Below are 26,342 nucleotides of genomic sequence, written 5' to 3' on the forward strand. Positions count from 1 at the left end.
ATTCATAAGAAGTAATTCATCCACTATATCCCTAAGTTGTCTCAAAGTAGTAGACAACAGCCATGTTGCTGGAATTCAAGACTAGAAATCCTATCAAAGAGGTGACAAATTTATCCTCCCACTAAACTGGCAATACTTTTTTTCAGTACAGCCAACATGATAGTTTGTTCCAAGGAATTTCAAGTCTACGACTTTTTATTAGTAATCGAAAGTGGGAGTAACAACTCTTATGTCACCACTTAACTCCAGTGTCATTAAATGTTTAAAATATTTTTGTAACACTATTAGCACATCCATGTTTCTATACATATCAGTTCATTTACACAGCTGAACTCGTTTAAGTCACATTCCTGTACATTTTGCAGGTTGGAAGCAGAGACAGGTAGCTGACTTCAGGTATCGTGATAGCTCTTGACCAAATAGAAACTCAACAAAGCACATGACAGTTTGGGTTTCTAAAGGGATACAGCAACATAAGCTTGTATATCAGCCTATAAATTACAATATTGAACTTGGGTATCCCACCATATAAGAAAAAATACTGATGCAGTATTAAGAGTGATTAGCTTGAGCCTCAGAAGCAAGTTGATTGATTTAGTAGCAGCACTATTTCAACCTAAGATGTTCTGCAAGGGAGCACTCAACTGCATCAACAACTTGAGGCTCTTTCCGTATCACACAAGTTTTGGTTTATCACTACCTATGTTTCTGAAGACATCAACTGAAAGTAATTTGTGTTATTAAGTAATACCTGAAACACTACCTTCAATTTGTTCTAAGGAGCCATCAGGACTGATGCAGAGACTAGGGCAAGATGCAAGAGGCAAAGGCTCTTACCTTAGGCGCACACTGAAAATGCATTCCAGGCACAGGTAAGGTGGTAACGTACATGGTAATACAGCGGTACAGATACAAAGTTCCTATTATAAAAAAGAACCTGCGTCCCACTATTGATCTGAAAGTAAGGAAAGGGGGAAAATGATTGAGTACAAAGTTTACGTGCAGGATATTTAACTTTTATGGAGCTCTAGCTTCACTAGGTAGCTAAATCCTTAGAATGAAAGAGCAGCTCCACCCCAGCTCTTCACCATACACTTCTCTGAATCAATACTAAAAAGTCCTTTGTCAGCTTTTAGTCTTGTTAGCTCCTTATAGTGCAAAGCTACCACCAATTTAACATGGCCTCAATCTAACTTACAGGTGCAGTCAGGCAGTTTTCCTCAACTCAATGACCTTCTCTTTTTAGTACCATACTATAACCACATTCTTGACTTAAATATACATAGCTTAAGCAAATGAAGACACAGGAGAAAACTTCTATTTACCCATAGAGGACAGTGGGTTCTTCCTCAAATTTGGAAGAGATTCTTACATCATCACAATTTCCTCAGTTTAAACACCTCCACATCAGTAAACAAGCTTTGAAAGGCCCAATTTCAGAATAAAGTTGACTAGTACAACATAGGTGTCAGAAATCCAGAATTAAGAAACATTATTCAATAATCAGAAAACCTGTATTTCCATATCTGTCATAGACACTAGAACGTTTTGTAAACAAGCCATCCCTTTGTTATTTTCCTGCCAGCCCTATTCTACAACATTGTTATAGATTTTACTGTACAGAATCACAGAATAATGAAGTTGGACGAGACCTCCAAGGTCGAGTCCAAACCATGCCCTAACATGTCAACTAGACCATGGTACCAAGTGCTATGTCTAATCTTTCTGTAAACCTTTTACCACCCTCCCTGGGCAGACCATTCCAGTACTTTATTATTCCTTCCATGAAAAACTTTTTCCTAATATCCAACCTATACCTTCCTTGACGCAGCTTGAGACAGTGTGCTCTTGTTCAGTCAGTTGCTGCCTGGTGGAAGAGACCAACCCCCACCTGTCTACAATCCCCTTTCAGGAAGTTGTAGAGAGTGATATGGTCACCTCTAAGTCTCCTTTTCTCCAGGCTAAACAACCCTAGTTCCCTCAATCTCTCCTCACAGGGCTTGTGTTCCAAGCCCCTCACCAACCTTGTTGCCCTCCTCTGGACACGCTAAAGCATCTCAACATCCTTCCTAAACGGAGGGGCCCAGAACTGTGCAGTTTCTTGTCTCCAAAGTGAGCAATAAAAATATACAGCAGAGAAAAGAAAATACTGCTAACTTACTTGTATCTAAGAAACAACCACTGGAATATCCATAATCCAAGTAGTATCATTCCATTTATTTCTGATACAGAAAAAGCCCATTTCACACGATCAATGTAATCAAAAAATTTGTCAGGTAAGGGAGGGCTTAGCTCCTTTGGAGGTACTCTCTCATGGACCACAGTGATCATGACAGTTGTTAAAATCAAGTTGAAGAGAGCATAGACAAAGGCAATGCCTGTTTTCCACCATTCCAGAGGAAATTTGTTCCTAGATTCAGCAGGCATAGCAATCTGGATGTAATCAGGATACTTCTTTGCTGTTTTTCGCAAGCCATTAGACAAGCCCTTTGGTTTGCTAGTGCCATTTTTGTTCTCTTCACTGACTGAGAGAGTAGGTCGTGAGTAGCCAGTAGAAGTGTCATTTGGTTGACCCTCCATATGCTCTTCAAGCTTTGCTGTCTCAATGGTATTCATTTCCAAGCTGTATGGCCAAAGTGTGTTTGTTAGTGACCAATTTCTGGGCTCTCTGAACTCTGTTCTTCCTCAAAGTCCAATGTTCTTGTTCCTAGATGACTTCTGTAGAACACTAAAATGCGTCCATTGTGCTTTCAAAGGAATTTGTGAAGACAAATCTTTCTTCTAGAGCTGAATCATCTGCAAAAAAAACCCCAAAACACTGAGGACCTTCATAACTAGTAATGTGACAGTGAACAAAATCTTATTCTCAGAATAGGCATTTTTTAAGTATTTAAGTTCCATCCAAATCTACTTACAGTCAAAAGGCAAAGTAGAGGTAGATCATTACTGTGAAATAATTCAAACTGACTCCTGCTGAGTAATTTGATATATCTCATATCAGTTTAAGAACTAGTACCAACTTAGGCTTGGTTTTTTTTTAAAGGACAAGATCCACAGACTTTAATGATCATGACATCACTTGCTTTATCAGTTGTCAGAACTAAGACTAATCCATATTTGCAGCAACATTGAATTTTACTGCTTAGAGATATTCCATGCAAAATATCCTGGTTTTGACCACAGGGTTGCTACAGATATTAATATGGGTTGTCCATAAAGATCAGACAAATTTTGTTAGTTCAGGTGATGGGACAAAAAACAGAAGGGCATTACAGAATTTGATTTTGCAAGGTATAAATTAATTTAGATTCATCTAGAAAATCTACTCAATAGATAGCTCCATCAAATTTCATTAGATCTAAATGAGGATTCCATCAAGTCAAAAATGTGTTTATATAGCCACTGTAATACCCACTAAATGTCTGAAATTTCAGATAACTGAGAAATATACCCCTGGATTAGATTCTTAGTTATGGTACACTATACACAGAATAGATGACAAACGAACCTGTGTTTGTCCTTTAGCTACTTAAAAAAAAAAAATCTATTTAGATAGTTTTTAAACAGGAACAAATAGAAGGAGTCATTATTACTCAGGATTTATTTCAGGCTACATTTGTTAATTCATAAAAGTTTTGTAAGATAAAACAGGTAAGTGTGTATGTTTTATAACAACATTTTCACAAAGGAGAAAAGAATGAAGTTCATTTCCAGAGAACAGACATTGCTCTAGCAAAAATAAAGGTCATTTCCCCATCTTTAAAGTTCCTTGAAACCACTTACTCACCATAGTTGTGATGTACATATTTTTCTTACTCTTCAGCTCCTATGGCAAAAATAGTATTACCATGTAAAAATTGCTTCCTATCTACCAGTAAACTGTAATTCTCTTATTTTAGTAGTTCCTCTAAGAGAAGTTCAGCACTGCTACCCCTCACATCTCTGCATGCCAACACAGGCTGCCAGTTTACCATACTTTACGTAAAATTAAGTCATCATGATGGCAGCTAGAGCTGCCAGTCTCCCTAACCACACACCACAGAATTTGTCTTAAGAACATGCAACCTGCTTAGAGGACAATCTAAACCCAAAAGAGCCTGGAAAGTTAAGTGATTGTGTTTTGGTCCCTCCAGCCTTATCCCACCCAAACAGAGAAGACATTTAACATGGTCAGCACATAAATGCCACTGATTTCCTGGGTGCTGCTCCAACCACTGAAAAAGAGAAGGGGTAACAGTTCAGATCCTTAACACATGAGATTCATACAAATAATACTGAAATAGCTAAGAAGCATTTCTAAATTTATCCCTCAGCATTGTTTCTGAAATCCACTGTCATTTGTTGACCTTCTCTAAATTCCTGATCAACAAGTGTATGATAACTATTCACACACAGCACATACAAACAAACACTCAAGAAAACAAGTGGTGATTTTGGATGTTTTTTCTCCCTCTTAGCAATGATATTGTGATGATCTCTGCATCTCTAAGTAAAGGGCATGTTTAACCCATCAGCCAGGCAACAGCCTCTCTGATGCTTCCTACAACTAAAAATACTCTTTTAGAGCATCTACAAAACCAACAGCCTTACTCAAAGCTACAGCAGAATAACATTTTAAGTTTCACAAGTCTTTTTCTTAACACACACACTCTTCTATTCCTTCTGTCTACTAAAGCTAAGCATATAACAGAACACTTTAGTGACAGTATAGAAAATATCTGAACCTGTCTACTTGCTTATGCTTTGGAATCCATGTACCTAACATTCATCTACTAAGTCAAGACCCCACTTCTCACCATTGTTACATATAGAAGTCACTGAGGCAGCAGTCAGCAAAACCTGGTAAATTTTACATCCCACGCAGTTGAAACATTATTAGAATTACACATTTACTGAGAGCGAACTACCTTAGTTATTTCTTTCTCTTCCCCACATATACCTAACACCACTAGTGACATAAGCAAAAGAAAGATTTTACTTTCAGATGTTTAACGACATCCAACTAAGCCTTAAAGATCAAAGGGTATCTGACGTGCAGATGAACAATAACCTAAAAAGTAGAGTGGTGCTCATGTTCTCATATTAACTTATTAAGTGAAACAATTATAGCTACAGCATGCAGGAGAAAGTTGTGTTCCTTTCTGGTACTTTTAAAAGGATTTCAAGGCATATTGATCTACCATTTCTGATGGCTCATCAAGATTATTTCAAGCAGAGTGCATACTGTGGTCAAAAGTTTGTTTACATTGATAATTAAAGGTGCTACATATCATCTAATGAGGGATCTGTAAGAAGGTAAGTGCTTCCCTTTATAGTACCTTTTCAACCTCTTTCTCCCATAGCCTAAAAGAAATTAGCAAGCCTATTGATGAAAAAGACAAAAGCCACTCTTGAAGCTTTCAATCCCTTGCTGCCAATCTGACTGGCCAGAGAAGTGACAGATACAGAACACCAACATCCTAATCATCCTCTGCTACTGGGCTGTAAAAGGAACTCCCCAGAAGTACACACGTTTTTCTGCCAAGTTCCAGTCCCCAATTCAAATATCCATTCACATCCTCATAAGAGGTGTGGTTCCTTCTAGCTTCATGTTGTCCTTATGTTTAGTTAGATAAAATATCCATTTGATTTTTTAGTCAAATCCAAAACATCCCCATATCTAAACCAGAAGGTGCCCATAAACTTGCTGGTGGAAGGCCTTAGAATTCTTCAGCAACCAGGCAGCAATGCTTAGATCTAGCCATCTTGCCAACACCTAGGTATGAAAAGCACACCAAATTGCTCTGAAGGAGTAACTACTGGGGAAGTCTCAAACTCACACAAAACTGGCCAAGTACCCCAAAAGGATAAATAAAATTCCTATAAGGGATACATCTAGGTTTTAGGAACAATTTTTATTTTTGGAACCACTTTTATACCTTCTAAAAATAAATGTTACCTCATCAAGAAGCAGAACTTCTTAACCAGCAACTTTACGGCAGAAATCATAATTGCCTCAAGGAACAACCTATTTCAAAGAAAATCTTCGGAATTAAAAAGATGCTAAAAGAGGAAGGGTCCTAACTTTTTATTCTGAGCTCCTACTCACTCCCATGCAAATAGCTCCCTTAGTTTTCTGCACCCCCATTTGACTGTCATGTGAAAGAAAACAGTTGACAGGGGGCACAGCTTTGAGAAAAGCATAGGAAAGCCTGTCTGCATTTGGCTCTTTATGCTAGAACTTAAGAATAACATGGAGTTTTATTTAGCTTGTTAGTCATCCAATTTTTATGTAAAGGTCATTTTCACAAAGTTAGCTCACAACTGGTATTTCTCATCCAGTATTGGAGCTTCAACATTTCTCAATATATGTTTATTTCTGTAATTTAAGAAGGAAGGACTGAATAGTCACAATTTACACAGGGTTTTCAAATAAACAGTTCTTAACCTGCTGTTTCAATACTATTGGAAAAAGAGTATCCAAAACAGTGAGACTGATCTGTTCTGACAGTAAGAGAAGCTATACTTTACTTTCATATACAAGATGGGAAAGATTTTTTAGGCAGTACTATTTTTAAGCATCATTCACTTTTGTTAAGACTGGCTTAAACATTTAATACAGCTGTATTCTTGTATTTGGTAGCTGCAGAAAAAGGGTGTTTAAAAAAGTACAATTTGAAGTAACATGAGAGAATATTTTCATATATTTTTATCTACAATTACTGGGAAACAATTGTTAGTGAGACTGTATTTCAGTCAGTCAAATTTTTAGGACTACCCATGGAACTAGAACTAAAAAAGAAGCCAGGATACTGCTGTTATCTAGACAGCAATGCATAAACACTTGTTTTTAGGGGTTTCTCCTTAATTTTTATTTTTGAGAGTATTCCAGGTCTCAGTTAATTTCTATAGTATCCCTTCTCCTAAGCTATATGTACATCTCACAGCACACAGACCACTGGGAGGAATAAAAAAGAAACCTATCACCACCCAAAACCTCCAAAAGAAAACTGCTGTGATGCTGAAGAACTGCAAGTAGAACAAAGCTGGATTACTGAAGAACAGTTCATTATCATCACATTAACTTTTTAATAAAAAGCATTAACTACTTACTACATATAAAATTCTTTTCAGCAGTAGAAATAGAGCAGTTACTCCCTCTACCTTGAGAGGGAGATTTTGCAAGTCCCTCATTTAGGATTATTAATGTACCAACAGAAGACATCTTTTAAGGACTAAATCCCTACACTTGTCTAAATAGAGGAGAAAAACGTCAAGGTTACATGTTATCTATTTATACAAACCAAGTTTTATCACACCTCTTAATAGTAAAAAGTATGTTAGATTCCATTTTCCTAGTAATTCATTATCCAGTGTGTTCTACAGAAGGCCAGGTTTCTAAAACTGTATGTCCCAAGAAACATAAAAAACATTCACAGCATCACAGAATGGTGTGGGTTGAAAATGACCTTAAAGACTAGCCCTCCTGCCATGAGCAGGGATGCCCTCCGCTAGACCAAGTCCTCAAAGCCCCATCCAACCTGGCCCCACTAACTAAGCAAGCAAGGGGAAAAAAAAAAGTATCTTTAAGCTCTTTTATAATTTTGAACACTGATGAGTAGGTTTCCCTTAACTGCATGAAGGCATCTTCAAACTCTTGAACCATTTGGTCCCCAGACTCCAAAGGACTGTATTTGGTAAGTAACAGTCTGATGTCCTTTAAGGGTGTCACCATGACATGCCTAGATTTTCCTTGTGATTATTACTACCCTTATCTTTCAAGAAAGAAGATCACAATAGTTGTCAAATATTTGCTATCTTTTAGTACTACTGTAACTCATTCTGGAAATAATCCACATATATATGACAAAGTTGGTTTTATTTGCAGGTTAACAGTCTTTCCAAAACACGTGTTTTCAGAATCATCAGTCATACATTTTTAGAACCAGCAGAACAAACAGAACCATTCAAGCTAGAAGAAACCTCAGGAGGTCTCTGGGCCTCTGGCCAGGATCAGCAATGACTCAGGGTTTCAATCCAGCTGTACTTTTTAATGCTTACAAAGATTCACAACCACCCCACGCAGCCAGTTCCACCGCATGGCTGTTCTCACAGTGAAAGTTTGATGGGTTATTTTTGTTGTTTTAGTGTTTTGGGTTTTTTTAATTGTTAAATCTACTGTATCTACTTCTTATTAGAAGCTACAGCCTTTGTACCTCATTTTCCCACTACTGTGAAGAGCCTGGCCCCAGTGTTCCTGACAGCATCCTTGCAGGTATGAAGGGGCTGCAGTCAGGTACCTCTGAGACTGCTCTTCTTCAGGCTGAAGTAACTCAGGCTCCCCCAGCCTCCCCTCACAGGGCCTGTGCTCCAGCCTCCTGACCACCCTGATGGTCCCTCTGCTGGGCTTGCTGCCAGTTCATGCTTTTCCTGGATCAAGGACCAAAAAACAGATACAGTATTCCAGACACAGCTAGGTAATACTGAACAGAGAGAAATAATCACTTCTGTACAAATAATGACTATGTTCCTATTAAATACAGCTCAGGACAGTGTTGGCTGCCTTAACTGTCAATGCACATTGCTAAATCTTTTTTCAAAAGAGCCAAAAGAAATATTAACATTATTCCAACATTAAAGTCTAAAACCTAAAGACTCCCTCACAACTTCTTCACTCCAGAAAAATCAGATTAGGTCTTCTTCCTGCTTAACCCATACTCTCTAAAATGAGACTGTTTCAGTATTTCAGAGCTGCACAAAAAAGTCTGCTAACCTGAAGTAGTATTTAACCTCTGAATCAGCTGCTTTTGAATAAAGGCAAGAAAGGTGCTCTACCACTGCATATTTTGTAACATTACAAGAAGTGTCTGGCTCATAACCTCCTTCTACTCATTAGAAAAGACGATAAACACTGTACAAAGTGTGGAAGTCACTGTACTACCTCAGTCTCACCAGGCAAAAGAATGCCAAAAACAAGTGCCAAAATAAGCCTCTGGATCATGCTTTTATGTGCAGGCTGGCTTCTCATTGCTATGCTTGCATTCTGCTAGAGCTTCACAGACACTGCTGAAAAGCCACTATCCAAAGCAAAGTTCTTCTCAAAGAGACAGCAAGGTCTAAAGATTTGTTAAGAGCCTAGCAGCACATCTGATGCCTCACATCTTTCCTAGCTGACACGGAGTTGCAGACACTGGCTGTGGAGGGGGGGGGGGACCCAGCACAGAAGGCAGGAACGTTTTAGTCTGTTTTGTAAAATCCTCCACCTAGTTACCAAGGGTAAAGGTTGCACTTCATAATGGAAAGTCAGACCCAGAGATTAGTCACCACTTTCAGTACAGGGCAGTGAGGAGTCACAGTGACTAATGCGTGCTTTAAAGTGACTGTGCTACAGCTTATCAGCCATCAGGCAGCTAGAAGAGGAAGTCACATACTCAGTAAATTTATCAGTGATATACCCTCAAAATACTTGAGTAATTATTAAGAAGATAATGCCTGTCAAATTTTTCCCCTATGCTACTTCCAAAAAGCAGTCCTGCCAACTCCAAAATAAGATATCACATTTATGAGAACATTCTAGTGTGTTTTCTGCAGCAACAAGAACCCTCCTCCTAAAAGTTTAAAGCGAGATGACAGTAATTGCTTAAATCTGCAGAGCATTTACAGTATCAGCAGTAATACATGTGCAAGTTGCACAATCCAGAGAAAAGCTACTTTAGCACAGAGGTGTACACAAAGGCTCATACCTCACAACTCACGTTTAAACAGCCTGAAACAGACAATAGTCCTTGCAAAGCACATGACTGTAATGCTCACCCCACATGAGTTCTTAGGACAGAGCATATTTAAAACTATGTAGTATCATACTATAAGCTGGTTTCACATATCCCTCAGTTCATCCGGCACATTACAAATTGTGACTCTGTACATAGCAGCAACACTTGCTGTATTCAGAGGCTCAAGGAGTGAAAACATCCCCTTTCAGAAACACCAATATCTGCACACCCACACACCCCCTTATCTTAAGGTATTCTGACCAATGTTTTGCCCCCTATACCAACAACAGAAGTCTAGCACACCTCACACTGCAAAACCGGTCAGGAAAGAATCAATGACTAGCTTCCCCTCTCTTCTCCAGAAGAACAGCTTGCTCAATTCTGTGTTGATGCAGTTCCCTGGAAAGCTTTATGAATATTAGTTAAGGTGGATGATGCTGACATAATACATCATCTACTGCTCACAATACACAGAGTGACTAAAACTCATCAAGAAACATGATGTAGTCCCTATTTTGGTCTTCCCCTCTACCTTCTTGCCACGCCTACCACCAAGCAGCAACAGCCTAAGGCTCTCGCATCACAAACAGCACCCCCAGTCAAATAGAGATGGGAATACACAGATCTCTCATTCAAGCCGTTTGTTTACAGGCTCAGACATCCAAATCTATATCCAGCTCATACCCTAGATGCTTCCTTCCCACTTCCCCCCCCCACCCCAGCTTTTCTTGACACACTTTCAGAACTAAAACCTGGTAAATTTAATTCTAACACCAAGAAGTTAAGAGTACTGACCAATTTCAGCACCTACCATGATCAATCCAGACGTTTACTTAGGGGATTAGCAGAGCAGCAAAGAACCCTTTCATAATATACTCTTCAAGCTTCCAGTTTGCAATAAGCAAAATTGTATCAAGCTTCCTATATGTAACTGGGTTTTTCACTGAAGTTCTACACATCAGCTTGAAGCACTACACAGTTAAAAAAAGGCATCACAACCTAAGCTTCCAATGCAGTCCCATGGTTTTCTTTAAACTCGAACAAGTATTCCATTAGCTCAAAGCTTTCTATTAATAGAAGAAAATACTTTCCACATTATGCTGACAAGAAAAAACATTTCCTTTTTATATTATTTAATTCAGGAAAGACACTGTTTAACTTTAACTTTAAATACTAAATACTTAAGTACTACGCACTTCAACACTTCCTTCTTCATTTTTGTTTCTGCCACAGACTGACAAAAGAACACTCACTTCCCTGGGATAATCACTTCTCTTGCCTGGCAAACTATCTCCCCACAACACAAGGTATCACTGTTAAACAAATTTTCTGAGAGGATGGTAACAGTGGGACAGCAGTGGAAAATAATAATTATAATCTAAAACCTTTCTGTAATACCTTTCCCAGATATTTTGCTATCTCCATTTCAGCCTCACCCTAGAGGTCAGAAAAAGAGGCCAAGAATCCTATTAATGTGTTTTTACTGCCCCTCACAGAGCTACTATTTAAGAACCTAACTAAACATCTCCAAAATAATTCAAACCTCCCTTCATTATTCCCTGCTGAACTGCAGCCTTCGGTAAGAACAACCCTGCATTGAACACCAGGGCAATAACAAAATTTCTTTATGCCAAGCCGCTCATGAGACTCAGCATAGAGGCTTTCACCATTCACAGCAATGCTTTCGTTTATTTGCCTTCCCCTTTTCACCTAATAGTTTGAGAATTCTATTGCTTCTTAAAAAGCTTTTAAGAAGGATTTAAAGAACCAAGTTAGAAAAGAAGGAAGTTGGTGATGTTCAAGTTCCCAGTTACTAAAACTGCAGAACTAGAACTATTTCTGCAAGAAAACAGCTGAATAGCATCTTTAGCATTGCTCCTAAAAAGCCATCATTAAGAGTCTTACACTAAGATCACACAACTGCTTTATAACATCTACATCTTGCCCATGCACACACAACATAACTAAAAAGGTACAAATTAAATTAATGACTGAAATTACATTGATCTTATCCTACCAATTGGTAAAACCTGTCATGAAAGTACTGAGGTGACTCTCAATCTACACAGAATGATTTATATTACACTGTACCATCACATACCTCAAGGAGCAACTTCCACACCTTAAGCTACGTGTTGTGCTCAAGGAAGGCTTCCGATCATCACTGAACCTGTTATCTTTAGAAGTATAAGCAAGCAAATGATGACTCAAACCAAATAAGCCTGAATGTGAAGTGGAAATACAAGCTGGCCAATCAAACTGCCTGCTAAATGGCATTCATACTAGCTGCACAGTGTGCTGCACTGAACATAATTTATTTTCCATTTCTTTGTTTAAGTAACACTACTGTCACTTTAAATTTTGAGTCAAGATACTATTGCCACAGAAAAAAAAACACAAGCTGGAAACCAGGACCACCTCTGACCTTTGTCTTACTGTCCATGAAAATTTTTGGGACAGAAGTAGTAAGGAGTGTGTGATCGAAAAAGACATTTCAGGAAGGACATTTGGAAAAATTGATTTCCAAACGTATATCATAATTCTTGGTCACATTTTCATGGGAGGTTCTAGAACTAAAGCTTACATAAAAATAGAAAGCATTTTATTAAAATTATCCAAAAAGCATTTTATGGTATTCTTATCCTGATGTCCAGCAGAATCTACATACACACTGATTTGGGAAGAAGAAGGGAGGCCAAAGAGGTGCCACATCGACTAGCTGAAATGTGGAGGGAAAAACAAATTCTATAAACCATTCCCCAGTCAGAACTGCAGCCAACAGAACTGTTTAAGACAAAGTTAAGTCTCATCTCTAGACTCCCTGAGACCAGAGATGTGAATGGGTGCTAAGTAACCACGGTGTAAAGTAAATAAGTGGTGAATCAACCAATTCCACGTGATCAGTTACAGAAGTCTAAGGACAGAACTAAGTGTTCAGATGGAAATAGTACCAATCAGTTTTAAAAGAAGAGAATGCAGAATGTGGCAAAATTAGGGTACAGTAATAACAATTATTCTGGTCTACCAACTGTTTTTTCCATGAAGGAGGGCACTATCTTACTACATACTGCTATTTCTGCTGCCCTCCTGCATAAGTTTTCCTCAAAAATACCAAATATGTCAAGAGATCTGCATCTATCAGCAAGGACAGATCACATTCTGGCTTTAGAAGTAACCTTCTAAATTTAGGACAAATTGGCATAATCTAGAAAAATTGTTGTCTAGAGCATAACTTGAAATCTAGACACAATAGTGGCTTCAATTTCAAGAGCTTTCATTAACATAGCACTATAGCAACTAAGGCCACTCTTTAAGGTACTTACCTAGCTAAATACAGGCTAGCACAAGGGATTGCACAACACAGCCTCTGCTAAAATCAGCTGTTCCAGGAACTGCTCCTGCATGGTCATTTTGCAGCTAGAGCTACCAGGCCTTTGCTCTCAGCTACTCTCCTCTGAGTATCATCTTGCCAGGAGTAAGACAGCACATCGAAGTAGCAGTGGCACCAAGACGGCCCTAAATTCAAATCTGTTCTAGAGAGGCAGCAAAGGGAATGAAGAGAAGTCTCACAGGGATTTATCCTAGAAGGTCCCCATGTCAGTTGTACTTGAGCACTACTTTAAAAGGTGGGTAAGTTCACCATTTCAAAGGTGCACAACTGAAGCACAGAACAGTCACATGACAAGGACAATATTAAACACGTGAATACCACGCCTCACATGACAGACACTGTATAACAAGAAACACCTCCACAGGAGCAGTCACAGGTATGCCGAGGAGGGAGGCAGCTGCCTTCTAGACTAATGCAAGCCAATTAAGAAGAAATCAAAAAATCCACATTACATTAGGCTACAACCACAACACATGAGGTGTGCTAAGATGTTAATGACAGCTGGAGCAGACCAGGAAGATGGCCTGAAACATTCCATACCAATCCCAGCTCAGGGAACCTCTTAACACTCCTTTATCAAGACAACATACAAAGATGGGGATGGTTCAGGACTAGCCATAAAAGCTGCCACCCAGAAAGGCATATTTTATTTATCTGGAAGCAGAAGCCAAGCTGAGATACTAGCATAGTCCAGCCCATGTTAAGCTGCTCCACTCCGAGTGCAGAAGTATTAACTAGTCAGTTCATGCCAATAGTCTAGGCCATGCATTTGTAACTTATGAAAGGTCAGTGTTAATTTTATTTAACCACATGAAGTGCAGTTATCTGTATTGTAAATCCATATAAACAAAGACAGTGGATCACAAGTTACCCATGCATTGGGTTTCGTTGGTAAAGAACAGAAGAAATTTATCTGAAATCCCAGAGCAGATCTATTTTCTCTCCCTCCTAATACTTTAACTTGAAAAAAGTAAAAAAAACTGACAAAAAAGAAGTCTTTTAACACAAGGAATGAAAAATGCTGTTCTAGTATAAGACACAAATTGAGTTAGAATTTCACAGTTTAAGACCTTCAGACAAGAATCTATGCCCTACAGCACGTATATTATTCCTCCCCGAAACTTTCCAGATGAGCTCCGTATCTCATGCAAAACAAAGAACACAAAAGAAACACTGCTGTGTTACATTACAGCAAAGACTGCAAACAAGTCAGCCCCAAAAACAGGTCCAACCTCTGAACAAATCTGATCGCCTTTTCAGGTAATGCACATTGTGAGCTGCCTTAAGTATTGAATACTCAGATGTGTGGGTCTTATGCAGAAAAGAAGTGCCACATCTTTAGAATGAAGGCATCTGCCAAAGCCTACATTTTCCTACATTCCTGAGACAGCTTTACAGACTACACTCAAACAAATTATGAATTGAAGTTTAATAGTTCAATTCCAACAGAGTAACTACCCTAATCTAAAAAGGATTGTTCAGAAAATGTTCTCAGCTTCCCAGAGCTTCCTCATGTCTGACAGCAAGATTTATAAAACAGATTTAAACAGAATTGACACTTGTTCAATTCTGCTTCTATGGGACAGGAGCATAAACCGATCTCTTTCTGCAAGGAGTCAGTCAGGACAATCACCTGAAATGTCCAGGATAAAAATTTGCAGTAAAATTCCTTAAGCATATTCAGACACCAGAACACTGAATATTCATACACACATACTGAGACACTTTCCAGGAAGAACCTGAATTGCCTCTAAACCCTCAACATTTGATCTAAGGTGCAGACTTCACAGTAGGCAATTGAAAAAAACAAACACGAAACAATAAAGAACAAAAAAACCTTCCAACAAACACCAAATAAAAAACCCTACTGGAACAGGTACTGTTCAGTCTAACTATATAACTATACAAACCACTTTCTTAACATATACAGGAAACAGAACACAAGATAAGGGGCTCACACACCCACAGACTCTTAGAGCTTTAACTGTTAGGTAAAAAGCTACACATTCTTTGACAGGCACTAGCATGAAAATCTGACATACAGCTTGGTTATCTGCAAACGTATCTCATGTGCAATCACTCTATGGGTGCTGCCTGGCTAAGAGGCAGACCCATCTAAACAGACACAAAGGTCCTCTCAGACAAGGCTAGACTTAACATTTTATCAGGCTGTATATTAAGTATCAGGCCAAAACTGATTGACTAGTTTTGGTGCCTTGACATCCACAGGAAGAAGGAGAAGGATCTGCTGAGCTAAGGTATGTGTCAGTTCCTGGGTACATCTGGTTTACATACCTTCAGTTCCCCAAACAGACTTGCTTCAGGTGAAACATCTTTATCTGTTCCCTCACGCTAACTCCGACATTTCGCTCATAATGACTTTGTGTCAAAGATGATGAGACTTAGAAGATATCAATCAGCAGCCACTCTATAGCTCAAACAATGCCTAAGAAATTGTAAGTGGACTTTCTCTGTACATGTACTTCCACTTCACATAGCCGGAAGTTTAAAATGACACAGAACTGGGGTGGGCAAGGAGAGAAGTAGAGGCTGCCTTTGCTCTTTAACTCAACCTTTGAAACCGTCCTAGACCTACAGGACTCACAAAAAAAGGAGGTAAGAGGTGTGGAAACAGTGTTTTAAAACTGTCATAATAGGGACAAGACAAAAACATCATCCTAAATAACAATACATTTTCTGTCCACCAAGACTGTCTTTTACTGCATTGAATCACACTACTACAGATACACAACACCAAACATACTGTCCTGCAGTTTACAAGCCTCTTGATGAAAGAAGAAAGCCTTTTTCTCTAATTGAAAACACTATAGAATATCACTATAAATACATGTCAGTACCTTTTTCACGTTACATTCTCATCAATGCATGACCAAATCATAAGCTATGTAGTATCAGTCTAAAACCTGCTGACCAATACAAACCATTAAAATCAGAAGCACCTTCACAACAGCATTATGGAAGATTAATCAAGATAATGGTTCTTTGAGCAAATTATGGAAGCCTAAATACAATATTCCTCCTGTAGCCGGCCTTGTAACTGCAATAGAGACTTTGCTAATAAAGAACTTTTTCTGCATGTTACACACATCACAGTCAAATTAAGCTGTGTTGCCTCTATCACATGTTCTATAAAGGCTTGCAGTGCTAAAAGCTTTGTGCCTGATTCTACTACCACAGGATGCAGAGGGAGAACAGGAAGAAAGCACATGTGCGTGCACACTCAAAAGGAGTTATGGGTAAGGTAAAAGAACATGGTTCTAGTGTTTGCCCTTAATGCAGCATAACAGAACAGAAAGCTTCTGCTTTCTTGTCACTCTTCTCTGCCCTCCCAGCCTTTGAAGGGGAATAGGATCCCATTTTAAATTCAGTCACTCAGTTCTGAGCTCCTCAAACATAAGAGAGCGAAAGAGTTTAGTCAAACTGTATGATGTTTAAGAGTTCATATTAAACTTTCTCTTAGTACAAATTAAGGAAAAAACCCAAACCAGAAACTTTTTATGGGAACATTCATTCTGCATAGTAAAACTGACCCATGCAGCTTACCTTGTTCAGATTGTCCAGCGACTAGGAAGTAATGTACACAAGAAAGCATAAACTGCCTGCAATCTGTAAAATTATGCTTTTAAAAAAATCCAAACACTTCATATCAAAGAAAAATACTTTTAGAGCAATAAGTATAATTATTTAGCCAAACTACTTGAGCTTTACTATTTGACAGGTATTGTGCCTTGTGATGTTGTTGGTCAGCTAAGACTTATTTCGTCCATCTTAATTTTTAAAAGTCAGTACAAGCTACTGACTTTATCAGAGAGAAACACATTATTCTACCCTACTTCACATAATTTGTTCCCAACAGAAGAATGAAAAAATGTTACTTATCATAACACTTATGCCTGTTTGCACATATGGAAATAGATGAGCCATTTTTTTAAGACCCGCATAGAGGAAGGTGATGGTGATGACCATGGTTACTGCAGAGGACAAAACAAAGGCCAGTAAGAAAATCATTCTCACTGGAAAGCACTTGCCATTCAGCTGTGTAGCATTCAGTTTCCAGGTCATAGTTATTGCTAAGAAGATGAATTCTGAATAATCTGAAAATTCAGGATACTATCACTGCACTGGACAGAAGTTTAAACCCATAGCGCTAAACTTTTCAGTACGTTGCCTTAATATTAACTTCCAAATTAACTTCTAAGTTCACTATGGCACCTTGGAAGGAGCAACATCTTTAACACTTTTTGCGCCAGAGCCAAATAGGATGCTACAGCCCTTCCTCTCAAGACTGAAGTCCATCATGAAAGTTAAAAGACTTCTAGGAAAACAAGCACCGGAATGCTGTTTTTCTATGTTAGTGCAGGAGTACTTTTAATAGTCAATAGTAGGATTCAAACCATTTCAGCCAATGTGCTCTCTCGCAGAATGGAAATAGACAGTTTCACTTCGGAGGACGGACCACCTTTAGCTTTCTGGCACATTTTCCACATCAAGTAGAGTTGATTTTTTTTCCCCCCCCAAAAATTTCAAGATCATTCCCATAGCTGTGTGCAAAGTATACACATGCTTTTAAAGCAATTTGCAACAATTCTGTGAAAAATTCTGCATTTCAGTAGCTGCAGCTTAAGCAAGCGTATTAATTGTTAATAAAAGGCTAATTTTAGAGGCCAAGTTTTGGCCTCTAAAAGACCAAGATGGTATGCCAGAAGACAAGAATGAGCTCTTGTCAAGTGACACTCAAACTAATATACAAAATCTGAGTAAAATCAAATGAAGACAAGCTCATGGTTCTGAGAGTGGCATTGTAAGGAACTCTTACCTTGCATCCTTACAGATCAGTACAGTATTATAAAAACGGGAAAAACCACAAGCTTTGGTAGCACTTTTGTCAAGCTCCAAATACAAAGGAACTAAAAGTAACATGAGTTAACTTTTTAAGCCACAACATATTGATAGTTTCTATACAAGCCTGAAAAAGTTAACTTACCAGAAAAAAACGGCACTTATGAACTAATACAAACTAGAGTCATAAGAATTAATTTCTCTCAGTATTACACAAAAAAATGCCACCAAAACAAAAGAGTGCTTTCAGAATTTCAGTTTAAATGCTTTTGGTTTTTTACTGAAATTGTAATAACTGGAATAACCAGAATAACTGGCAGAAGATGAAATAGAATTCTACATTAAGCATTGTCTTAGCACTGTTAAGACAGTAACACAGCACTACAGTTTCTAAGATGTCCTTTTGAAGCAACTGCAGTGATGGGAGCAGTCTGCTCCAATATAGTCTGTGTTCAGTCTCAAACCAAGACATGGGCAGTGGTATTTGGCATAAAGCATTTACAGAGAGGGAGTGCAGTTTCCCATCTACAAGGCTGATTTGGGGAAGTAAAAAAGAAATTAAAAAATAATCAAATAAACTGTAATTACTGTAGAAGCATACTAGAACTATCAACAAGCCATAGGATTATATCATGCCCTCCAGATGAAAGACCAAATTAATGACTATGAGGCATGACCTTCTCTACTGCTGCTTCTCTTCAGCAAATTATGTCACCTAAATAAGCAGGCTGTCTCATTATTTCTGATTTAACAGTAGTCTGGAATATTAAATGGAGCATACAGAGTTGAATTTAGTTTCTTGGATAGGACATAAGCATAACATGGCTGAAACTGGGGAAAAAAAGTCTGGAGACTCTGTCTCCTTATTTAGCTCTGCTCCACTAACCAATTCTCCAGCACTAGAGTGGACATAAGCAGGAACTTGGGTGTGTGCATAAGTAAACATTTTGTCACTGTTATGTACATTTCACATGACTGAAACAAACTGTAAGAAGTCATTCAACACTCATCACACAACAGTTTAAGATCTCAGGAGGCTAAGCAGAATACATACTCCAAGAACAGAAAAATGAGAAAATGCAAACATATTTCAACATTAGAAAAACAAGTAGTGAAAGCAGGTGACTTCTTAATAAAGGACTTTTACACATGCAAGTGTTCTATTAAAGATTTTCTGGGGAGGTAACATATGCCAAAATACTTGTAATAATACTTCAAGAAATGAAAACCATTCCCATTTGCTTAGGGCTTTAAGCTAGGTCTTAAAAGATCCAGGTTCTAGACAAGCTGTGCCAGAGGCCTGTTCTTTGAGGCTGGACAGATTTCTGCACTCTGATAGGATTAAAGACTCCCATTTATTTTATAGTTAACTCAAATTAAAAAAAAAAAAAAAAAAAAAAGAATAACTAAAACCAACCAACCAAAATAAAAATCATTGATGTATGGTCTAGCAAAACAAAAACCCCTCCTTCTCTAAGTTAGACACTACAAATGCAAACTCCAGTAAGTTTTGATGCTCATAGTGACACTTTTCTATCAGAACTTGCATAAAGACAGAAACTGAATAAATGTACTAATACTGGGCTTTTTTATTTATATGGATTTAGTCCATATTAGTACTTGAACTTCACCCTTGGAATATTTAAATTTACAGTAGCAGCAAGACTGACACAGGCCTAAGATATCAACAAGCAGTCTAGGCAAAAAGATTTTCTTTCCCAAATGCATGGAAGTTACAGAACTTTACATGGGCCATACTGGTTTATGAAACTAACAGGTAAACCTGCCTCTGAAACATATTTCACTAAGAACATTACTAATTGCCTGGGGACCTTTTGAAAACCACTGATCATAAATTGCTGCAGGCAGTTTGTAAATTCTCAGATGGGGGATTAGAAAAAACACCTTAAATATTCCTGGGGTTTGTAGCTCACTTTCGTTGATTTCTTTTTTGATATCCATCTCTTCCACCATCAAAGTAATCTTAGTGTAGTTGAAATCATTATTTGTACTCCAAACTTTTTTCCCAGTTTCAGCCACGATACACTTACATCTTATCTGAAAAACTGAATCCAACTCTGTATGTTCCATTTAAGATTTCAGATTACTGCTAAATCAAAAGTAATCCCAAAGGAATTTAGTTTAAATTTAGCCATTCTTAAGCAAACATATTCCTAAGTGCTCTGCATCAGTTCATCTTAAATCACCCAAATTAAGCTGATGCAACTTTTGAAAACATCCAGTGCTGAGCCCAAGAGGCTCAGCATTTCCCCAGGGAAGAACAGGTATACAACCCTAACCCAAATCGCATCAGCAACCATAGACACAATAACACTGCAAAGCTTAGTGCGAAGCTTATTGCATGGCACAGAATCCTAGTAAGATTCAGCCTGAGGAAATCTCTACATATAAAGAAAAGGAAACAGAAGACTACAGAACAGCGCAGAAAGAGATGAATTCTGAAGGCCAGACGAAAAGCCAGGAACAGGAAGACATTGCAATGTGTGACCGCAAAGCTCAGACTTTGGCACCCTCACAGGGCCACAATATCAGCAACTTTATTTTTGTATACAAACTTTAAAAAAAGTGAGATGTCCTTGAAATTTATACATGGCAGTTGAAAGTTAACCTGTTATCAGCTGGAGAGGGTAAGCAACAGCAGGGCTAAGTGACACCTGATTTTTTTGTTCAGGTACCTTCAAATGAACTGGACATTCTCCCATTCTAGCGTTACATATTGGAGAAACTATTTTTCTGAAAAAATTAAGTAATTAAATACTGAATACATGCTTTTTTGCTATACAATTCTCTTGTCAGAATGAATGCAGTGAAGTTTTCCTGATAAATCATGCTCATTACCTTCTCTGAGGATCTAGACCTGAACATTGTTTCATTAAGAACCGTTCTATTGGCAATGATCACCTCAACAGCCTCAGATACTCTGACAACTGTTTCTTCATCTGTACAACAGACTAGATTCCAACATTTTTTAATGCCACCAGATTGCAGACAAGAGGACCCACCTGACACAGTGAAGCAGGAAGTTTTACTCAGCAACCACAAGCACCACCTCAACACACAATAGTCTGCTTATTTTACAGATACTGCATATATGTTAGCTAGAGGGTAAGTACCATGTTTCCCTAAAGCTGATTCACTTTCACTATATATTTTGGTCGTATTAAAATTCCTATCAACAGCTATAGACTTCCAATACCAATTACATTGGTAAGAAGTACTTCATTCTTTGTATTACTCATATCCCCACAAGATTTTAGGGAAGAGAAACAGTGGTAACTGTTAGTGTTAACTTAAGCAAGCATCCTCATACAGGAGACACTTGTGGTTATTAACATTCTTGAGCCTCACCAGAACAGCTGAGTTTCAGTATAGTTAAGAAATGTCCAGAATAGACCTTCTGTTTGAAAGATAAGACAGAGCTATTTGTGTTACATAAAACTTTTCCATTAGCAGCTCTTAAGGTCTTCAGCATCTGCTGGGACAGTGGTGCCTGGATGCCCGACGTTCTTAGTGTGCACAGCATCTTTGGGGACAGTGGTGTCCATGGTACAAACAATTCTCCCAGCAGAGAGAGATCTCTGAAGACAGTGGACGTAGTGTTACATTAATCTTCCCAGCATCTGGCGGGACTAGTGCAATACCATAGCCATACTAAATAATATGTCACAGCATCTATATTGTCCACTCGCCACAAACAGTATCAAGTAACACCGCAGGCCAACAGCCCACCAAAATTAGAAAAAATAATTCAAACAAAAGATTAATGCAATTTTATTACAAAATTCATATCTTCAAAGTCTACCTCTGTTCCAGGAGATTTAAGTGCAATGAGCTACTTCTTCAAAAACCTTCTTTTACATTTTCTGTTCCTTAAAAAAGGCTACTGATTTTTTAAAACCATCGCTTGTTTCAATACTTATTTTGTTCATCCTTAAAAAAAAAAAAATCAATACACTATTTTTCAGTCTTCATACCTTTAGTATGCTATATTCATACACTGTAAATAAAGAACTCCAGTTTTTAGAATTAAAAATACTTGAGATTAAGTCTCTTATGCAGCTCTTCCAGAGATAGGGAGGTATGTGTGTAGGCTGGGGTTTTTTGCATTGATATGGAAATCTTCAGTTTTTCACAATACTGCATCCCCGATATAACACTTCTGATGTCTACTTGAAACATTAAGTTTTGAATTAATTTCTGTCTTACAATATCACAATTACAACACACTTTTATAATGCAGAAAAGTAGATGCTTATCAACATACCAACCATGGCTCAATATTTAAAATTCAGGGGTAGAGGCATTCTAGATTGAGATTACCAACCCATGATTAAAAAACAATCTACTTTTGCTCTCTTCAAGCTGTCATTTCTCAATTGTATAAATTCACTTCAAGGACAGCACAGAAATCTACCTCATTAGGGGCCTTTATCAGCTTACTATTATTGTCCCCTTAGATTTTCACCTAAAGTTTCTCCTGATCACCACTTGATTTGTCCAATACCCTCTAAGACTGACATACTACAGAGGGTACACCGGAATATTTCTCTGGAGGATAGAGACAAGTATGTTTTTCAGTAGAATGTGATAATCCATGTCTGACTTTGAACTAACAACCTAAAAAGAAATAAATATGGAAGCAAGCTCATTGACCTTTCTAGTAGATTAAGACCTGGACTATTTAAGATAGGGCAAAATAAGGAATAAAAGCTACTGGTTTCACAGCAAGAAAGTATTTAAGGCTACAGAGCCTCAAAAAACCTGCCTTGTCAAATATAATACACCTAAGCAACTACATTAAATATAATGAAAAAAAGCAAATTGATTTTGGACAAACCATTTAATAAATGTGATTTAAAGTGAAGATTGCCAGAAGTCCTGTAAGGCCTGCTGTCTCAGATGAAGTACCATGCACCTGCTCAGTTTATGCTAATACTTCTATGGAACCATTCACTGGTATAATTAACTGTGCATAAATTAATAGTTGTCAAGTGATTTGAGGACAGATAGATATTTAATTTTCTAAGGTCTTCAAAGGAAATAAAATGTTTATAAATGGATAAAACTGAACAACAGCTATTCTACATTGTATCCTAGTCTTATTACCTTGCCAGAAGATTAAGCATTAAGTACTTTTCACAAGGATTTTAAGCTAAATTTATGCCAGAAACATAACATTAATAGAAATGCACCCTGCCACTAAGGCAAGAAGTTTAGTTCAGCAGCACTTCAGGGAGTTTAAGAGTGGCTTCAACAGAGCACATATGCAATAAGGAAAAAGCCACCTATAACAAAACACCTTTACAACACCCTTATGATCCTTACAACAACACTTTATCTTCCTGAGCTGAAATCCCACATTCTGAAGTCCCCTCCTGAGCAGCTAGGTATGCGGAACTGCTCTAAGGGGTACGTACACATTGCCCACACCAAAAACATACAATTTAACTCAAAAACTAGGTATGTTCCATAAATTACATATTGGCAAGAGAAATTAAAACAGCAGGCGCCCTCCCTAGTTAGAGGGGCCTCAAACTCTAGAAATTGAAGAGAGCACAAGCGTGGGATTGCTCTTCCCAGTCTCTATCCAGTTGACACGTGTAGGTCTTCTGTGAAAACGGTTCTCCAAGTGCGTACCTGTGGTATGCCACACTTTTAATCCACCTGTGCCGTTCCCAACTTACCTACTCAGCTGTACATGCAAAAGCTTGCACCGCTGGCAGTTCCCCCTCCAAAGACAGTCTTTTTTGGAGCCTCAGGGCTCTGAGGTTTGGGCTTTGCAGTTCCTTATGGCCAGACACTCCCACCAGTGAGGTAGCAGCAGGCAGAAGCAGCTAGAAAGTTTGCCACAATCTCTATCTTCCCCTGCAATTTGCTCCTCTCCCAGCCTCAGCCTCTTCTCCTTCCTGGCGAAAGGGACCGGCTTTAAGGGCGTCGGCGGAGGCGACACTTCTCGCAGAGGTTTCCTGCCTCAGCAGTGCCGCAGCTGGAAGGGCTCTCCCGCTGGAGGGCGGCTCCGGGCCGGGGGGCGCCGGGGGCAGCGCTCGTTCGGGGCTGCGGCCGCCGCCGTGTTTGCCGCGAGCCTCACGCTCGCCGCGGTGCTCCCTGACATCATTCATTCTGCTACGCGCACGCCCGCCCACTCCATTTCCAAGCAGTGACTCACCCCGGCGCCACCGCCGCCGCCGCTGTCCGGGGCAGGGCCGGCCGGACCGGCCGGACCTCTCGGAACCCCCGCCCGCCGCACAAGGTGCCGGCCCCGCCCGCCCGCGCGCCCCTCCCTCCCCCCGCCCGCCCGCGCGCCTCTGCGCGCGCGCGCACCGCGCGCCGCCCCCTCCCGGCGGGGCCGCGCGCCCGGAGCGCCCCGGCGCGCGCCTGTGCCAGGGCCGCGGGGGTTCGGCGGGGCCGCCACAGCCCCGGGCGGGCGCATCCCCCCGGGCCCCTCTGCCGTGCCCGCCTGCTCCTCGCTCAGCCCCGGCTCTCCCGGGGAACGGCTCAGCGCCGCTGCCGCCGGGCAAGGGACGGGTTAGTCTGCAAAAGGGGACACCCACACCTGCACTGCCCCCCGGAAACGCCTGGTGCGGGAGGGGCGCGGCCCGCCCCCGCAGCCAGCGCGAGGGCAGGTGCCGAGGCCGCCCCCGCAGCCAGGCCACAGCCGAGCGCCGCTTCCCTCCGCAGCCACGGGCTTCCCGGTTTTGCCGGGGGATTTGATTTCCCCAACTCTGCTCACGTGACCGATGACTGTCACTGAAACCCCCTGCTTCTCAATTACCCCTGCTTCTCAATTCACCCCCGCCTCTGGACTTGGCGTTCCTTGGGGTTCCTTGGGGTTTTGTTTGGGGGGGGGCTTTGTTTGGTTTTGTTGGTTTTTTTCTTTTTTCTTTCTTTTTTTTGCGGTGGGTGGAGGGGTATTCCCCCCCCCCTTGTTTTCAAAAAGAGTTCCCCCATCATTACGTAGCAGCCAGATTTTGTTGGGAGTTTTCCAGTGTAAGAAACACGTGATTGGCGGGGGAGGAAGGGAGGGGGAAGAAGGTGTCACCTCATCCTCACCGAAACACACCTGTCCTGCCTTAGTCACCCGGCTCCAGCGCCGAGCGCGCACATGACAGAGCGGCGGCCCGGCACACAGCACTGGATTCGAGGAAGGCACCTGACCCTCTGTTCATCACACCCCTGGAAAGCCCCCTTCACCCAGCTATTGGCTATTCTGCTTGGGTTGCTCACACTTTGTTTTTTTCCACAAAAGCTTGGGGGAAGGGAAGAGAGAATCTCCTTTATTCCAGCACAGAGTGGAAAAATTTTCCGCACTCTCAGATTTCTGTGGGACAGGGAAACTACTCTAGTCCAACAGTGACAGCCAGAGCACTGCTACAGACAGAGTGCCAGGATTTCCAAGTTTTATCTCCTGCAGGCTTAATGCAAACAGTCTCTTATAACCAGATAAACAATTCAAGGCTACTGCTGTTCCTGTTGCTAAGTGAATGCACATACACACCTGTAGTGCTGAACCAAAGAAGTCTGCTGGAACCTCACAGCTCTCTTTACTGCCACTGTGATCCCCCTGCCACCCCTCCAATTCTCCTAAGTGGGTAATGGCTTTTTTAAAATGAAATCTGAAAAAAACCCAAAAGTACCATGGGCAGGCGATTTGTTTTTAACTGATTACAAAGATATCTACATGTGCCTTATTGCGTACACAATCACATGCATGCCTTTGCAGAACCATATCTTACTTCAAGCTGTTATAAAGAGAGGATAATAACTGACAGAGTGATAGACCAAGAGTAGAGATAGCAATGCAAGTGAAAAAAAGAAGCATCTATAGGAAAACATACATATACATACAACAAAGGCTAAACAGAGGCCTCCCCTAGTTTTCCTTAATAAAAAAAAAAAAGAGCCACTTAAATAAGGTTGAAAGCAAAGACTGGAAACTTTACTAGCATTTTTCCAAATTTAGATAGATCAGTAAGCTGAAACACTGGCATTACTCTTAAATAATATTCTCTGAAGCACTACATTTGAGTAAGTAAAAAATAGCAGTACATTTTCTCACTCTGCTCAAGGCTACTCTTCACACCCAACCCCACAAGCCCATCCATGCAGATAAGAGGCTGAAGTGAAGAGCTCAGAGGTGGATCTGTGTGGAGCAGCTTGCAGGAGAGGGTCTTTAACTAATCTGGTAACAACTGTTTGCAAGTCCTGCATAACAACAAACCTTTGAAAGCAAGCAGCATATTTGTAAAGTCACAAAACTCGCCAGAGGAATTAGCAGCACATCTCTTGATCTTTACTTTAAACTAGATTAACTTCAGAAG

At 39.8% G+C, this 26,342-nt stretch overlaps 1 protein-coding gene across 3 annotated transcripts in view; it reads right to left on the minus strand.

The window, feature by feature from the left end:
• Window positions 1-26,342, minus strand: part of SGMS2 (sphingomyelin synthase 2) — a 44,821-nt gene that overhangs the window by 16,735 nt on the left and 1,744 nt on the right. Inside the window, exons 1-3 of one of the 3 annotated variants that reach the window (XM_010411713.3) lie at window positions 23,709-24,275; window positions 2,162-2,796; window positions 838-955 (exon numbers count right to left, since the gene is read on the minus strand). In XM_010411713.3, the coding sequence (XP_010410015.1) occupies window positions 838-955; window positions 2,162-2,616 (573 nt within the window). In that variant the 5' untranslated portion in view covers window positions 2,617-2,796; window positions 23,709-24,275. Of the gene's footprint in view, window positions 1-837; window positions 956-2,161; window positions 2,797-23,708; window positions 24,276-26,342 lie in introns of those variants that run through there. The other 2 variants (XM_039551064.1, XM_019293415.3) reach the window with 2 other exon arrangements.

The sequence above is a fragment of the Corvus cornix genome, chromosome 4, assembly GCF_000738735.6.
Source record: "Corvus cornix cornix isolate S_Up_H32 chromosome 4, ASM73873v5, whole genome shotgun sequence".
NCBI classification, from domain to species: domain Eukaryota; kingdom Metazoa; phylum Chordata; class Aves; order Passeriformes; family Corvidae; genus Corvus; species Corvus cornix.